The following is an 18,363-nucleotide window of genomic DNA, read 5'->3' as shown; positions in this document are numbered from 1 at the left end:
CAAAACATACACCACTTAAACAGTGGCTACATTTACAGTTCAGTGACATTGGTTACATTCTTCAAGTTGTGCCACTTTTCTTGAGAACTTTTGCAAACTATTTCACCATCATTAACACAAGCTCAGTGTCCCCGAAGCTTCTTGTCTATCCTTCAAGTTGCTATTGTCAGTTTGATCGCATATAGATAATTCTTTAAAAGATTATAATGCTTAATGCAAACATTTTTTTCTAATTAGGATAAACTATTATTTGGTTCAAAGATAACTTCAAGGGATAGTTTCAGTTTAAGGTTTAAAGATTTCTTCAGGGTCATAGTTTCAGGGGGTCATCTGACTTCAGTGGCTCCAGAAAGTCTGGATTCCTTGAAAATTTGAAATTATGTGCATCATAGAAAAAGAGGTTTTGAAGGGATAATGTTGAGTTTGAGTTAGGCCAAACAAGGACCACCATGCTAATACTGTATACAGAGTCCACCAGTAAACATCTGGAATTTGGTGTGTTCTTAAAATTCATAGTGGTCTTTCCAAAATGAGTATATGATCATATTGCTTTACGCTTGACTTCTTAAGTGGTTCTTTATTTTCTCCAGAATAAAGTCCTAACACCACAGTATGACATGGAAGGCCTTCATATTTTGCCCCGTATTCCTCTCTGGCTATGAATCTCATCATTCTACCCTCTCACAATCAGGGCTATGGCCATCCTGAAATGTTTTAGTTCCCAAACTGTGACATGATCTCAGTCTTTCAGACCTCTTCATATTGGCTCCTTTGCTTGTAAGATCCTTCCACACCCTTGCCTGGCTACCTTCCACTAGTCCTTTAGTCTCAGTTCAGATGCCACCTTAGCCAGGAAATCAACCCTGAGCCTTTTGTACTCTTCAAATGCATACCACATGCTCACCCCATTGGGGGGAAGAAAATGAAAACTATTGCCATGGACTCAACTCCTACTCATAGCAACTCTATGTGTTACAGAGTAGAATTGCTCCATAGTCTTTTCTTGGCTCTAATCTTTATAGATCACCAGGCCTTTCTTCCATGGTGCAGCTGGGTGGGTTCAAACCAGCGACATTTTGGTTAGTAGTTAAGCACAAACCACATGTGCCACAAAGCACTTATTAAACTATATTCCACTTCTTTTACTTGTCCATTCTCCCACTAAACTATAATTTACCTAATAATAAGGATTTTGCCTCATTCAATATTGTGTCCCCAGCACTTAGCATGGTGTTTAGCATGGATAACTCACTCTGTTTTAAGAATTAGTTGCATCCACTTAGTAATTATAAAAAAGACATTCTTGTTTTAATACAGTTACAGATTGATAAGAAAATGTTAGCCCAAATGGATCTTATTGCCTTAGATGGTGGGGCCAATGTAAGCCCGTAAAATGCATGTTAGAGAAAGGAAGTTGGTTTCTGTTTAATTCTGATTTTCCATGATTTTTTTTTTTTTTTTTAATTTCAGGGAATGTCTCTCTGCAAAATGGTTGTGTTGGTATATTGTAGGATGAAAGTTGACATTCAAATCATGGGCATATTGATATTAGAAAAGCAGTTCGAGCAGAGGGGGAAATCCTGTCACAGGCCAGGTTGCCAGGGATACAGGACTCACTGCAGACAGGGAAGCTCTGACACCTGCACTGTAGCCTTTGTTTATTTGGTACAGGGTTAAAAAGGAATATCTTCCCCGTGCAAATCAAACTGCCACAAGGAAGGCAGTCCAAAGATCTCTAGTCTAAAATTATTAATTTCATTAAAATTGATAAAGTAAACAAGACATACATTTTAAATAGCTTAATAAAGTCTAAAATCATTAAAGTGTTCTAATATATTATAATAACATTAATTTATTCAAATGTACGACTAAAGATAGATACCGCTTGGGGCTAAGACAGTGATGCATGATATTTTTCAGTCTGCTCCTAGGAATAAATGATATCGTATTGTTTGCAAGCCCTTAAGTACCAAGCAACGCAGTAAACCAATAGGTTGCTATAGCAGCATGTTCACATAAATTTTCATTTCTCTCTGGTTTCAAGCAATTCTTTCTCCTCCTCTTTTTTTTTTTTTCACTTTTATTTATTTTCTTATCTACACTGCACATCTGTGAAAAGCCTAGATGAGGTTGATAATGTGTATGTAATTGATACAGAGTTTGGCACATCTTAAAATCATAATGCCATAATCTTTTCAGTCACTTGCTTAGATCTTTTCTTTAAAAACAATTTCCTGTCTGCTCAATATTTAATATTTTGCTGCCTTCTGAGAGGAATTGTATCTGTTCTTTCTAAGAAACAGACTGTATCATTAAACAATAATAATACCTATCATATATCTAGTGCCTACTGCATTTGATATATATATATATGTATATATATACACACACAGACATTTCATTTTATGTATTTTTTAAAAAACATTCTTACATCAACACTTTGAGATTGGTTTCATTTTTCCCATTTCACAGATGAAAAATCTAATATTTACAAAAGTGCATAAACACAATGTATTCACTTAGTAAGTGCCCAGCACTCTACCACGCACTCAGAATACAGTGTATAGCAAAACTAGCCAGGGATCCTGCCCTAATGGAATTTATACTCTAATGAGGAAGATGGACATTAATCAAAAACCACACAAATATATGAAAACTTACAACTTCAGTGGTATTGCAAAGGAGAAGTACTTAATGTTATGATGATGATTTGACCTAGTCAAGGAGAACACAGTAACTACATAACTTTGCTAGAACTTGAACTTTAGAAACAAGTTTAGACCTACTCTAAAATTTTCCATTCTGGCCACTCTGCATGGTTATATTTTCTTGCCATTCTTGACTATATTCTGCAAACAATAGAGAGAGGCATCTGCTACTATTCAAATATTTAGTGAACCCGGGAGAAGAAAAATGAACAAGTAATAATTGATAATGACGTTGAGGGGGTGGAGTTTGAGGAGGGAGGCAAGAGAGTCCATTTCATGCTTCTCATATTGGAATTTGGGAGTAGCCTGTGAGACTGACTGTATTAGAGGCTGAAGACAGCTGTTTAAGAGGATGCATTGCTGAGTATAAAACAAGGGCTTCAAGTTGGTTTGGTCCACTTTGAACCCCTGCTAAGAATTTGCATTTCTAACAAGTTCCCTGCTGAGAATTTGCATTTCCACCCCAGATATACTAAGTCAGAATCTACACTGTAACAAGATCCCCAGGTGATTCTTATGTATAACTTCCTGGGAACTTGTTACAAGTGCAAATAATCTGCATGAGTTCAAACCAGAATGAACCAGTCTGCAGCCCCATGTAAAACTAAGTCCCAATAGATGGCCAAGAGACCTCCAGTCAAGGTAATTCTCCAGATAGCTAGCTGAACTGCATCTTACTCTTTTGCTTGGCTTTCTACCCCATTAGACTCATCCCTTGGATCGGACCTGGCTCCTGATGTGGACATCACATACCACTTGGGTTTATAGCTCCATTGGCTTTATTCCCAGCTAGACTTGATTCTCTGGGACCACTTGCCTTTCCAAACTCATATACCAAACCAAAAAAAAAAAAAAAAAAACATGCTTTCCAGTCGATTTTTACTCATAGCGACTTTGTAGGACAGAGGAGAACTGCCCGATAGGGTTTCCAAGGGGCGGCTGGTGGATTCAAACTGTGGACCTTTTGGTTAGCAGCCAAGTTCTTAGACTCTGCACCATCAGGACTCCAACTCATATATGATACCTTGGTTTCTACCTGTTGATTTGAATGTCAGTTGTTACATTGCAGGATGGATACCAGTTGTTAGAGGATCTGAATTTGAATCTTGGTTCTGCCACTTATGAGATGGTAGAAGACAAGATGACTTAATCTTTCGGAATTTCTATTTTCTCATCTGTAAAATGGGACTAATAATACCTACCTCTTAGGGATGCTTTGAAGATCAGTTGATATTTTTGTATGAAGAATGCTTAAATGTTTTCTGAATGTCAATTCCACACACTTTTAACACTAAACTTTTTTGTACAATGTTGCAATTTTTCAGTGCTAGATTCTTCAGTCATAACTGTATTGAAAACAGCTAACATATTCCACATAAGTAAAGCATTCCTGTTCATGTTGAGAAAACTAGAAGTACAACCATGGTTCAGAGCCGAGATGCATACAAACTAGAACTCTACCATTAGAGAGAAGCACTGTGGGATGCATTGTGGCAGGACCTGAATACCATCCCAGTGTCATGTTCAGATGTTCAGGTGTAGCTAAGGTCTTTGGCATAGGAACTGTGTTTTGTTTGTCTTTTTTTCCCTTGGTTTCCTAACACTGTACCTGAAACATAGGAGACATTAATCATAGTTTGATGATTAAATAAAACCTCATTCCCATTAAGACTATACTAGACTTCTACCATCACCCATGACTTTTTCTAAATCTCTCTTTTTTTTAATTTCATATCACCTGTTGGCACTCCACAAGCCTGCAGTCCATTGTTGGAAGTAACAGTAACATCTCTTTTTACTTCTTACTATTCAAAATCTGCCTCCCTCACCCTCTTCTACCCCTGCTATAGTAACACACAAAGATTGATTAACAAGGCCATATTAATCTTATCCAGTAATATAACTGATAATTTGTGATCATAGTCCCTTATAATGCCACTTTGATTAAAAAAAAAATCTATCATTATTTGAGAACACCTCCGTCACTCCTGCTCCACATTATTTTAATATTTTTGGTAGTGTCTGGATATTCTCCAATATCTGTATTCTACATTAGCAATGAAGTCTTTTTGTGGCTATTTTCACCCAAAAGTTTATTTCTCTGGAAATGTTTATTGCTATTCCTGATCCGAAAAGGCAGATATTGAACAATAGTCCCAAAATGTGGAGTGAGGCTAGATTTATATGTAAAATGAACGAGGTCTGGTATAGCTGCTCCATTTATTTTAGCAGTCTTCACAATTGGTGCCAATGGCTATGTGGTCAGTTTTGCTGTGGTGATATTGCTTTAGGCTCTTCTGGCCTTCCTGGATAGCTACTGCCTGAGGGACGTTATGATTATAAAATTTGTAAGCATTTCATGAGTCAAAAATATAAGTATCCCTAATTATTAGCTTTCTTTACATGTGCCACTTCTGATTGATGCTTGAAAATGTAGGGGACTATTCCAGTTCACAACTAGTTAGTTGATTGGGTTATGTTACTTATGAGCTGGCAGCATCTGCTGGCAAAGTAAATAGCCTTCGGCTTGCAGTTTATGAGACCATGGCAAAAGGCAGAGGGAGAAAAGTGAGGGTAATGGTCTGGGTATGAAGGACACTCATTAGTGGCAGAGGGTGGAGGACAGCAAGGTCTGACAGTAATAGAATAAGCTGACAACCATAGGGTCCGTTGAGTGGTAAAAAGCAACAAAGAACAATGACTGGACATTTCCAAGCAAACACCATATACTGCTGAGGAAAAAGATGCTATATTTAACTCTTTGCTCAACATAATTTGTTTCTCTCTTTGGAGCAGGGGTGGGGGCTTCTTTTCTATAAATAAGCATCTCTTGTTTTATAATCTAAGTCAGTACAAGAATGTTTCTCTTTACAGAAAATATAATCATAGCCAACTATATTGGAATAAATCTGTTTTATAAAGAAAAAGTGTCATCAATTGAAGACCTATTTTATTATCCATCTATAGTCAAGGAGTGAAATTGCATTACGGTCATATGTGCTAGAGCGTCTAGGTATAGCTTAAATTTCTATGCTCAGTGACTGAGAGTAGCTGTGTTCATTTTAACAGAGTCCCTATCGTGACTAAAATACCATTTGATTGTAAACAGCCGTTTACGTGTGTGATTCCTCCTCTTAGTTTTGAGCTTTTCAAGGGCAGAGATCATGTATTGCCCAACCTATTCCCTAATAACCTAGCATAGACTTCACCTTTGTAGTAATTTAATGATCTTTACCAGAATTGATTTGAATAGTTGAGAACCACTCCTCTTTCCCAGGATCCCTGCAGAAGAATCACGGAAGTACGTTCTTCAGAGATAGATACCATCCCAGAAGTCCTTCTCCCCCTCCAAAGGCTGTCCCAGCCATCTGCCAGGTGAAGATAGGTTCTTAAACAGTGTTTGAGGAGTCAGCACTTCTAAAACTCCCATCTATAGAAGAAAGTAAGCTTTGGACTTCTCCCAGAGGTAGCTTCCCCTAGAGGGAAGAAAATCCCTCAGGGAAGATGCTTTTCTTTTATTGGCCATAACCACTTGCTTGGCTAATTCAAGCAGCAGGGGTTGGAGCATTAATTTGCCACTCCGGTAAGGATGCATCTAGTACTGCTGGCCAGAAACCAACAAGGGGCTATACACACAGAGCTTAGATATGCTGCTTGATTTAGCAACATCTGTGGCTTTGCCTTCAATTACATTAAGAGGAAGGGAATTGGAAACCATCTCACTCAGAAAGACAGCAATAAGGAACATAAGCAAACAGAGGCATGGAGTGTCTGAATATACTCCCTCGAGATTTTCTTCCCATAGTCTAGCCAGCTGAAGACTCTGGTTAATTTAATAAGCAAAATGAATCTTGGTTTCAGGCACAATGGGGCACAATGGAGATTTAGTAGTCTAGGGAGTTGCTGAGATCACTGGAAAATGTGTCAAGTCAACTCTGACTCATGGTGACCCCATGTGTGTCAGAGTCAAAACTGTGCTCCATAGGGTTTCAATGACTGATTTTTCAAAGTAGATCATCAGGTCTTTTTTCTGAGGTATCTCTGGCTGGACTCAAACTTCCAACCTTTTGGTTATCAGCTGAGTGTGTTAAACATTTATTTACACCATAGACATGGGGAAATTGATTTGTACAACAGTGCTGAAGTTCACAGGGCAATGAAATTGTGATCTTTATACAACATATACCAATTAGTTGAAAATAAAGTTATTAATATGGTGCAGAAAAATCCCTGGGTGATGCAAAAGTTTAAGTGCTCAACTACTAACCAAAAAGTTGGAGGTTCAAATCCACCAAGAGCACCTTGGAAGAAAGACCTGGAGATCTACTTCCAAAAGTTCACAGCCATTGAAAACTCTATATGCAGTTCTATTCTGGAACAGATGGGATCTCTATGAGTCAGAATCAACTAGACAGCAATGGGTTTTATGGAATAGTCAGCATAAATGTTGATAGATTTGTAATATGAGAAAGAAAATACCATATTTTAAAGAGAATAACACGCACCTTCTGTGTTTGTTTGCCGGCTGTGCCCTCCCCACCGCGATATGTGGAAGAAGATTGGCATGGCGGCACTTGTGAGGGTGCTTCGAGGGGAAGGCACGGCTGGCAAAAAAACACAGAAGCCCACGTTGTTTATGTGAAAATATGGTAAAAGGCTGCCACTTCCTTGATACTTTATGCGCTATTTTATTGTGTCAGAGTTGGAGATCATTAAGTTTATTGCTCAAGTTAAAGTTTTTTCAATGTTTATGCAACTCAGAGTTTTATTAATCTGATTAAAGTTTGAGTTTTGGATAAGCTAAATTCCACTATTACATGAAATGTAAGTAATTCCTAGAGTAATCAAGCATGGCTGCTTATTTTAATCTGCATTTAACTACAGTATACTTTATCTAAATTCAGATGCAAGCCATGTAACATAATGTAAAGAAGTTCAACTCTCTGGAGAATGTCATTTATTAGCATCTGCGTAATTAAAGGAATATGTAGTGCTAGAACTTGAATGCATTAAAGAGGAAAAGCTAACATGTCATTTAGGCTATAAGCTTACATAGCCAGTGTTGTGATGAGCACATCTCTAACACAATGAACTTTGGGGCTGATTAGGGAGAAGTTAGTATCTAGCTGGCATTCTCATTGTACAGGAATTCTTATTTAGAAAGAGAAATTCTCGAAATGACCACTGAAGGGGGCTTACTAAAGTTTATGTTGGAGGGATAGCCCCTAGATTCCGTTGACCTATGTACTATTTATTATATATCTAGGATTCCACTATTAAGTATTATGGAAGATTCAAATATAAGAGAACAATTCCCGCTTTGGGGAAATTTAAAAAGATTCAATTTATTTGGGTTGAACAGACTTGTATACTTAGAAACTACTAGAGAGAACAATGCAAGAATATAATCTTAGTTTTATTAATGCCACAACAATTTTTTAAATTTTATTCATTTTGTTTTTGTTGAGAATACACACAGCAAAACTTAAACTAATTCAACAGTTTCTACATGTACAATTCAGTGACATTGATTACATTCTTTGAATTGTGCAACCATTCTTACCCTCCTTTTCTGAGTTGTTCCTCCCACATTAACATAAAGTCACTGCACCCTAAACTTGCTATCTAATCTTTCGAGTTGTTGTTGTCCATTTGATCTCATATAGATAGATCTTAAAAGAGCATAATGCTCAAGGCAGACATTCTTTACTACTTAAGCTAAACTACTATTCAGTTTTAAGAGTACTTCAGGGGACATTTTTGGTTTAAGGTTTAAAGATTATCTAAGGACAATAGTTTCAGGGATTCATCCAGCCTCCGTAGCTCCAGAAATTATAGAGTCTATAAGAATTTAAAAATCTGTTCTGCATTTTCTCCCCTTTGAACAGGATTATTCTATAGACTCTTTGATTAAAATGTTCAATAATCTAGCCAGGCACCATCCAGTTCTTCCTGTCTCATGGCAAAGTATATAATGTAACAATTTGAAGAGAGACATGCAGAGAGAGGAGAGCCATTTGAGGAGCATTAGAGAAAGAGAGATAGGTGTTACGTTGGGACTAAAGGAGGAGGGAAAGCTCCAGCTGGCAGAGATAAAAGGGGGAAGGTGACTATAGGGTACAAAACCAGGAAAATGGTAAAGGAAGCATGGGCAGGTCATGCATTGAGAATGGTAAAGCCATACCAGCCTAATTGAAGATGAGGGTTACTGGAGAGAGATTGTTGGATCGTCAGATTGGAATCAGGTAAAATTGAATCCCATATTGAGGCCCTGAGGGATTAAAGGACTTTCTCAGGAACATTACTAAAACATGGCAGAGCTGTGACTCAACTTGAAATGCTATCCCCAACACTATAGCACTGCCTTTCTCTGGGTTTAACGGCAAGTCACCTGTCTGAGTTGCACATGGCAGCAGCAAAGTCAGTATAGTGGTGTTGACACTGACCTCAGAACCATTCTATTCCATAGTTGTAGGATTGATTTTTATGAGAGTAATCCAGTAATACTATGGCCTAGACATACCCTACCCAGTTTACCTAGAAACCATGAGTTTGTACTTTTAACAGAATCTTTATCTTTAATCCCCTTTCACTCTTTCTTAACTGTAACAAAACAGATGCCATTATAGTGGTGTGTCTAGTTTTCTAAAATAAAATATATGTATATGAATAGGACATACAGATAGCTAAGCTCAGTTTGTTATATAGCACAAACAATCCCATCAGAACAGTTCATAACTGTCATACACCCACTCCTTCCCAAAATCTGCTAATGTAAAGAAAATGTGTGTGCCATTATCATGCTACATGCTAACATCAGTATGGTCAAAATTGTCTGGGTTGCCATGACGACTCCGCCTAAGATTAAAATGAAAGTTGTATTCATAATGCATATTTACCTAGAGTTTGTTTTGTCTTCTAGGCTCTTCAATGGCCAACAAGGAATTATTATTCAAAATTTTAGCACAAGATCCATTCTCACTGTTACCAACGTGACACAGGCGCACTTCGGCAACTATACTTGCGTGGCTGCCAACAAACTAGGCACGACCAATGCGAGCCTGCCTCTTACCCGTAAGTAACACAGTGTTGCCAGAATGCTCCCAAGTGCCTCTTGGCTCTCATTCATCGGTAGAGATAACACTTAAGAATGCAATATGTTCATTTTTGAATCTCAGCTTAATGTGACACATTCCTGACACAGGCCAGATTTTGCCCCCAAATAAGTATGGGCGTTTGAGAATTTTTTTTTTATCCCTTTAGAAGTCGACATGTGTTTAGAAAGATGTCTCATACCAGAGAAAAAGGAAAAAAAAAAATACATAATTAATTAAAGCCAACTGAAATACGTTTTGTGACCGATGACATTTGGTTTAGTGGGAACTTTTTGTTTTTCTTAATATGTTATGTTATCCTGAATCATAGGTAAGTACGACTTGAATTCACTCTTGATTGGTTTTCCTTAGACCTACATCATGAAATATGACATAAATAAAATGAAATAGTAAGTAAATGATCATGATTAAATGTTTTATTCATAGAGATAATGCTCTTACTCAATACTGTATTTTGAGTTACAACTTAAAGTTTTGCTAAAATATATACCACATATTTTAATGTACATTTGTCCCTAAGGGCTAGAAATGAACAAAGAGCAAACACAAGGATCAGTTGAAGGGAGAGAAACCAATGCTAATATTTCTCCTGAAATTAATTTTAGTTCTTTTTAGAAGCCAAGTAACTGACAGATTGTTACATCCATAAAATATTCCTGATTTTGAAACTGAGTGTTTCTCAAAATGTCCAAAGACGATTACAGACAATAAAGTCTTTTCAGTTCCATAAAATTATATGAATCATCCTTATCTTGAAATTTAAATTTAATTTAATTTACTAATACTTTATAGTAACCTAATGTGTATTTTTGTTATGCTGTGATAGTAAGCTGTCTCTAAAAAATGTAAACATTGCCTAGTTCATCACAGACATGATCATTTCCATTTTTCAGAAGATGGGGATGAGATATGATATTCCTACAACTTAAAAATATACTATAATAAGAAGCTTCATGATTTATGAACTTTGAATTACCATGATTTAAGAACCTCTGATATTAAATAAAATATATTGGTTTGTTGTTAATAGAAAGTAATTATTTTTCCAATGATTTTCTATAAATACTTTTAAAACATCACATCTTTTATTTCAATTTATTTCTTAATATTTCTGAGGACCTCACCATGGGTGGGGGGGAAGTCTTGCCACACAAAACTCATTGTGTAAAATACTTGCTTAAGTTTCTTCCATGGGGATGATTTATTTAGTGTAATTATAAATAATATAAACCATTGAAAATATTATAGAGCAATGACAACTTCAATTTAATGTAAATATGGATACTTAAGCAAGTTATTAATATTTTAAATGGTTTAAATATTCAAGAATCTGAAAGAATAAATAAATTAAAAAGGCAAAGTAAAGAACAATTTAGGCTTAATGACACATTCACTTTTTTTTATTTTAATTTCTAAATCGCATTCTGATTTTCAAAACTGAAGCAATGAAAATGACAAATTTGTAACAAATGTCACTCTGGCAACCTTAACACAATCATTGGTAAATAACGCACTGCTGAAAGGGCTTCTAAATGTGGAATCCTCAGAATGGGCTCTAGTGACTCCCTTTTGTATTAACTCCCTGTAAGTTGAGGTGCCATCAAATGCTAGCAAAATATGGATAATTTGCTAATAAAGACAAAACATGCAAATCCTGTCCGGAAATTTGCAGAAAGTTCTGTACATTAAAAACTCTTGTATGACCTCATCTGAAACTCTTAACTGCGCTAAGCACTTCCTGTTTTGTACTAGAACTATTTTTATGTAGTTTTCATCTCTCCACCAACTTGTAAGTTCTTTGAGGGCAGGATCAATGTCTGATTAATTATCACCCATATCACCAAGCCAGTGCTTGGTGTTTAATAAGCAATTGATAAATCTTTGCTGAATAAATTAATTAGTTAAAAGTTGAATAAGCCAATGAATGGATTAAGAAATGAATAAACTGTGTTTAATCTGTAGAATGTGTACTTCTAGCATGTAGGTATACAAAGCAATATCACAGTAATTATATGTAAATAACAGTTATTGTTAGCTTAGTATGGATCCGACTCTGTTCTAATTTCTTTATGTGAATTTCTTCATTTAATTCTCACACAACCCAAAGAGGTAGTTTCTATAATTTCCCTTTTACAGATGAGGAAACTAAGAGAGAGATTATAAATGTGGCCAATGGCAAAAGTTAGTAAGTGGCAATTCAAAGACTAGAACCCTAACAGTCTGACTTTAGAGCCCATGTTTCTAACTAGCACCTTTCCCTGTCTCTCACTATGAGCACAAGACCATCAATAGAGTGAGACTTCAGGTGTACAGTATCATTTGGAACATACTCTTTGAATGATAAACCTTTCAATATAAATAGTTTTCTTTCTTTTGGTTTTTACCAACATTTCTTTGATAATTAGGATGCCGTGGTGGCCCAGTGGTTAAACGTTTGCCTGTAATCGAAAGGTTAGCAGTTGAAATTCACCAGCCGCTCCTTGGAAACCCTACAGGGCAGTTCTACTCCATCCTATAGGGTCATTAAGAGTTGGAATTGACTCAACAGTAATGGGTTGGGTTTGGTTTATTTTATTTTTATTATTCTTTGATATATGAAAACTCTTTTTTTTATGTAAATGCTTAGGTATTAAAAAAAAAAAAGCCAGATTTAAATATGAAAGGTGAATGATGTTAATGTTTGACCAAAAATCAGACTCAGACATCTAGACACACATTTTTTATAGGATTTTTTTTTTTTTTTTATTTACTACCAGAAGCCCTGGTGGCACAGTGGTTAAGAGCTTGGCTGCCAACCAAAAGGTGGGCAGTTCAAATCCACCAGCCACTCCTTGGAAACTCTATGGGGCAGTTCTACTCTGTCCTATAGGATCACTATGAGTTGGAATCGACTCCACGGAAATGGGTTTGGTTGGGTTTGGATTATGTAGGCTACAGTTTTCCAACCCAGGCAATGGGAATCTGCAAACTATTTATAGCTTTATGGCCAATTGTCCTTTAATAAGAACTCCTGTCAAATCTTCACAAAGTCAATAAATGGGAGTGTTACAAACCTCTAAAATGATCCAAGAGTAGAAATTAGGCCTAAGTTGATCTAATATTGGCTTATTTGCTACAGAATTTAAAAAAAGAAAAAAAAATCTACTGCGAAGATCAGCCCCTCCTATAGGTAACAGAGTGTGTAAAGCTAACTTGTCCCATCCCCTTATCAGGAGAAAGGAGGTAGACTCCAAAGCATCTGGAATGGTTGTATTTAGTACACGTTGTAAGAACATTTTTCATGCTTTCATAATTTGTATTCCTGAATAGATAATAAGCTCAAAGACAGGGATATTGGAAATATGTGTTACCTAGCATAGTGCTTATGCGTAGCAAACAAACTGCTTATTTGATAATAGCATTCTAGCAGAGCTTCAGCCACTGGGAATCTGTTCCCCATCCATAACTATTTAGGATAAGTTCTGAGACAATTACGTTCTACTTCTGGTTTGTATTAACCCACATTTTCCAGATCACTAAGAAGACAAAAGGCAAGAAGCTATAGTTTAGAGCTTTACCATAACTAAGACCATAAAAAAAAATATATATATATAGTTCTTTTTGGTGTGTGTGTGAATATGTGTGAATGTGTGTGTTTCACACAGAAGGAGTTAAGTAAACCTTGGGTTGAATCCCAGTTTTGGCACATATTATTTGTGCGTGACTTTGGTAAATTGCCTAAACACCAAAGCTTCAGTTAACTCATTTTTAAAATGGGGGCAATAATAGTTCCCATCTCACAGAGTAAAAATTAAATGGGATGATGCATGTAAAGCACTTATCTCTTAGCCTGGAACAAAGTAAGCACTCAATTAATGCCAGCTATTGTTATTGCAAAATTTTATCTCGCAAGAGCACTCAGTTGAATTCATTTCAAAAAACAATGCATAGATGACTGACCTTATTTGATGACTGGCTGCCCAGTGCTTTACAGATGGTTTAGATGGTAAACAGATTCTGGTGAGCCAGGGAGCAGGCATGCAAATTTGAAATAATATCCCAACTGTAGCTTATAACTCAACTTCATCCCTTACTCTGTGCATGAACTAGATCTTGTGGGACTAATTCCAAATTAAAAATGATGTTTGTAGCATGGCAGTTCAGACATCTGGGAGATTCAAAGCGTAATAGGAGAACCAATACAATAGTTCTATTTCGAGACTCAGTTTATTCAATAGCACCATTCATTCGTCAAATATACAGAGACTGCCTACAATGTGCAAGGCACTGTGCTAGATGTTGGAAAGAAAAAGACTAACAGAACCAGAGACTCATCCTCAAGGATTTTTCAGACAAGTGACAGGAAAGGAACAGCAGGCAACTGTAATACAGCGTAATAAATGGTACCATACTGAGGCACAGAAAAGAGGCTCTTAATCCAGTCTGAAGGGTCATGGAAGGGCTTTCATTTAGAGTAGCTGATATCACTATGTGAATTATAACTAAGATGCAATTCACAGTCTCATTTTCAGTTGCAGAACTTTGTAAGAGTTCATTCAAACAACAATCACAAGCACAAAGTACAGTGGCATAAATGAAAGAATGATCAACTCAGTCTCGATGACTCAGGGCAAGCTATTGAGTAGATGATCTTTTATCTAAGAGTATGATTGGGTCGAGCCTAGGTGTGGTAATGATGATGAATGAGAGAGAGAGATGGGGTTAGAGAGAGAAAGAGAGAGAGAGAGAGAAGGGCACTCTAGGAGGATGAAACAGCTCATGTAAAGCCATGGCAATATAAAACAGCCTGATATATTGGAAGGCATGATAGCACTTGAATATCATTAGAGTGAAAGGTAGGAAGAGAGTGTTAAAAGATGAGACTAGACAAGTTGGCAGGAATTAGGACATGAAGGGCTGCAAATGAGTTTAGACTTTATCTTTGATGTTTTGGAGAGCCATTGAATAATTTTAGCAACAGAGTGATGTAAACGGGTTGGTTTCTGAAAGACATTTTTAGACAATGTGGAGAGCGAAATCCAGGTTTGCCAGTAATCAAGACAAAAGATAATTCCACAAAAAGAGTAACAGAGGTGAGATAACTGCGAGCTCATTAGGAGACAGAAGTTAATGATCAAATCTGGAGAGAACAGTAACGGTCTTGCAGAAATCTAGCTAACTCCTAGCAAGCTAAAGCTTGCTAACGTTAACCAGGATAAGTACACAAGAGAAGGATTAGAGTTTTAGATTTGGGGAAGGAGGTAGTGAATGAAAGAAGAGAAATGAATTCAATTTTAGACATGTTGCGTTTGAGGCAGTATTCAGTGGGTAGCTGAATATAAAGTCCAAAAGAGAGATAAAGATTTAGAAGTTACCAGAAAGGAGGTGGTCATTTCAGCCATGAGAGTAAATCAGTTTTCTCATAAAGGTCATTGTCTTAGTTATCTAGTGCTGCTATAACAGAAATACCACAAGTGGATGGTTTTGGCAGCTCCAGGGGAAGACTCTCTCTCTCTGTCAGTTCTGAGAGAAGGTCTTTGTCATCAGTCTTCGCCCGGTCTAGGAACTTCTCAGTGCAGGGACACCAGGTCCAAAGGACTCACTTTGCTCCCGGTTCTTCTTTCCTGGTGGCATGAGGTCCTTCTCTCTCTCTGCTCACTTCTCTCTTTTATATCTCAAACGAAATTGACTCAAGATACAACCCAATCCTGTTGATTAACTCCTGCTTCATTAACATAACTGCCTCTAATCCTGCCTCATTAACATCATAGAGGTTAGGATTTACAACACATAGGATAATCACATCAGATCACAAAATTGTGGACAACCACACAATACTGGGAATCATGACCTAGCCAAGTTGACATACGTTTTGGGGGGATATAGTTCAATCCATGACAGTCATGTAGAGTGAAAAGATGACCAAAAACAGAAATCCAGGTAACTTCATCATCAAAGAGGGAGCAAAAGAAGAGGAGCATCCAGCAGAAGCACACTGATACAGTGTGGATGGAGATGCTAGAGGAGAAACAATACCATAAGCTATAGACCATTTCAAGAAGAAGGGGGAGTCAGCGGTGTCCAATGCTACAGCTTCATCGCGTCATAGAAAGTTAGAAAATCAACCATTGCCTCTGACAATTGGAAAGTCATTGGTGATCTTTGCCAGAGCAGTTTCTGTGGAAGAATGACAGTAGAAGCCCGGCTGCTGTGGATTAAGGTTAAATAAGTAGATGCGGTAGTGGAAACATTGGTAGTAAACTACTCTTTCTAGAGGCTAGACTATGCAAGGCAGAAGACTAGACTGATATTATCCTTGAGGGCTTAGCATCTGGTCTGATAGGACTTCTTTTCTGATTAATCAGTCCAATGGCTGTGAGTATATCAACAACTCTCAGACATGCAGAGACAGCACCCAAGACTTTGGCGAACTACACATGCTGTGCTGTCTTTTTTGCAGGCTTTCCTCACTCAGCTTGCTTGCCTCAGTTCTCAAATATTTCTTGAGTCCTGGAGAAGTAAGTAGGGCTTTCATTTAATATGAAGACATCTTAAATCCCTTTGCCGCCTGTGGCCTGTGGGCTTTAGGCTGTAGTTGTTAAGTAGAGCTGTAATTTTAAGTAGAGATGTTGGTAATTTCATTAACAGAAATACTTCAGGTAAAGCGTATATGCTTTCTCAAGTAAGGAAAAAGGACATTTTCGGGTGGAGAAAATAAAGGAAGGTTAGCATACAATTAAGAGGCCTTGTCCTCTAGGTTATTTGTCCAAAATTTACTTAAAGATGTCTGCATTAAAAAATAGAGAATTGGCCTCAGAGACAGAGAGAGGAGCGGAGAGAGGAGAGGCAGAAAGAGAGACAGAGTGCATATATTCTCCACTTCAACCTCAGGGAACAAGTGCTTCAACAAGATTAATAATGGATGACAGTGTGCTAACTATTCACAGCAAAATTCCTTATTAAGTAAAAAGTTTGGAATTTAGAGTTATTTGTGTTTTTATTGTTATTTTCAACTGTATTCTTTGCTTCTTGCACATGAGCAACTGAAATAGTCTTCTCCTTAAAGAAAGTGAATTGAATAGTCCCATCCTGCCATCTATGGGTCCAATTCATCTAATGTACACCACCATTTGAGCAGTATACACTAACCGGTAAAACATAGTCATTCCTGTAAGTTAAGCATGTTGTATATGCCTTGTTTCCCATTTTCTCAAAAGAACAGACATTCATTACAGGACATGTATTAAAAAAAACCATCTAAAAGGACATAAGGAAAGATAATTAAGGGAGAAATCTTTAGCTACATAAGCAAAGTTTTTAAAATTAAATTAGGTTAGGTTTAATATGGCTTTCTCCTGAGACTTAATGCATGAAAATATTTGGAACAGATCTAGCCTCAATATTGCATACAATCCCAAATAGGTAAAATAATATTGGAATAACGTGTGGATGACATGCATTCCCAAAAGCATAGTGTCAGATCCATGGCTTGAATATGGGCCCTAAAGATGCTACAGAGACTTCTCTCCTTTATTTATTGTGTATGTGAATGTATCTGTGCATTTATTCAATTTACAAAGCATTTGCTTAAGAAATGTTATGCATTACACATAGAACACTCAAAGGACCCACCAAAACTCTGTCTTTTGCCTGCCTTGCTTTCCCTGTGGAGATATAATGAAGTTCCAATATTAAACGTGTTGTACAATTAGTTCTATCTAACTTTCTGGAAAATTTCTGCTCATGTTAGAGAATATTTCTTCCCAGCCTATTTAATTTGAAGGTTACCTCCTCTTTTGCTATAAAACATAGGTCACTAGATGGTATCCAAAAGGCAAAATGAAAGAGGCTACTGAAGATAGTAAGAATGTGGGTAACCTGACAGTTTTTCTCTGTTTAGATTCACCTGATGCAGGTGAACAATACTTTTTTGGCTAACTTGTGGAATATGGAACCAGCTACGCCCTTGCAAGCAGTATTTCAGTTCCCTGCTTGCCTTAAATGTCCCACATGCCAGTAAGCAAATGTGTGGGCTCTCTGTTACCTTTGCCTGTTATAATGAACCCTGATTCCATGTGAAAGGTGAGACCACAAATTTGAATGATTCATACTTTAGCTTGAAATTGATCTCCCCTCCTGCAGCTTAAAAGAGTTAGGGTTTTCACAGAGAGGATCATTGAAGAACTGCTGACAGAAAACTTCCCCAATATTATGAAAGATGAAAAGCTGGCCATCCAAGAAGCTCAACGAACCCCATATAGGAGAGACCCCAAAAGAAAATTACCAAGGCATATCATAATCACCCTTGCCAAAACCAAAGACAAACAAAGACTCCTGAGAGCAGCTCATGGAAAACAAGAAGTCACATACAGAGGAGAAACAATAAGACTAAGCTCAGATTATTCGGCCGAAACCATGCAGGCAAGAAGGCAATGGGATGCCATATATAACATCTTGAAAGAAAAAATTGCCAGCGAAGAATAATATATCCTGCAAAACTCTCGTTCAAATTTGATGGTGAAATTAGGTCATTTCCAGATAAACAGAAATTAAGGGAATAT

At 37.1% G+C, this 18,363-nt stretch overlaps 1 protein-coding gene across 2 annotated transcripts in view; it reads left to right on the top strand.

Annotated features, from left to right (window-relative positions):
* The window catches only part of NEGR1 (neuronal growth regulator 1), a 1,035,705-nt gene that overhangs the window by 805,899 nt on the left and 211,443 nt on the right, over positions 1-18,363 (top strand). For both annotated transcript variants that reach the window (XM_004369060.1, XM_012555400.1), the window contains one exon: positions 9,631-9,782. In XM_004369060.1, the coding sequence (XP_004369117.1) occupies positions 9,631-9,782 (152 nt within the window). The remainder of the gene's footprint in view (positions 1-9,630; positions 9,783-18,363) is intronic.

The sequence above is a fragment of the Trichechus manatus genome, unplaced genomic scaffold (genome assembly GCF_000243295.1).
Source record: "Trichechus manatus latirostris isolate Lorelei unplaced genomic scaffold, TriManLat1.0 scaffold00003, whole genome shotgun sequence".
NCBI classification, from domain to species: Eukaryota; Metazoa; Chordata; class Mammalia; order Sirenia; family Trichechidae; genus Trichechus; species Trichechus manatus.
The sequence above is the reverse complement of the archived record's forward strand: the minus strand, read 5'-3'. Positions and strand labels throughout refer to the sequence as shown.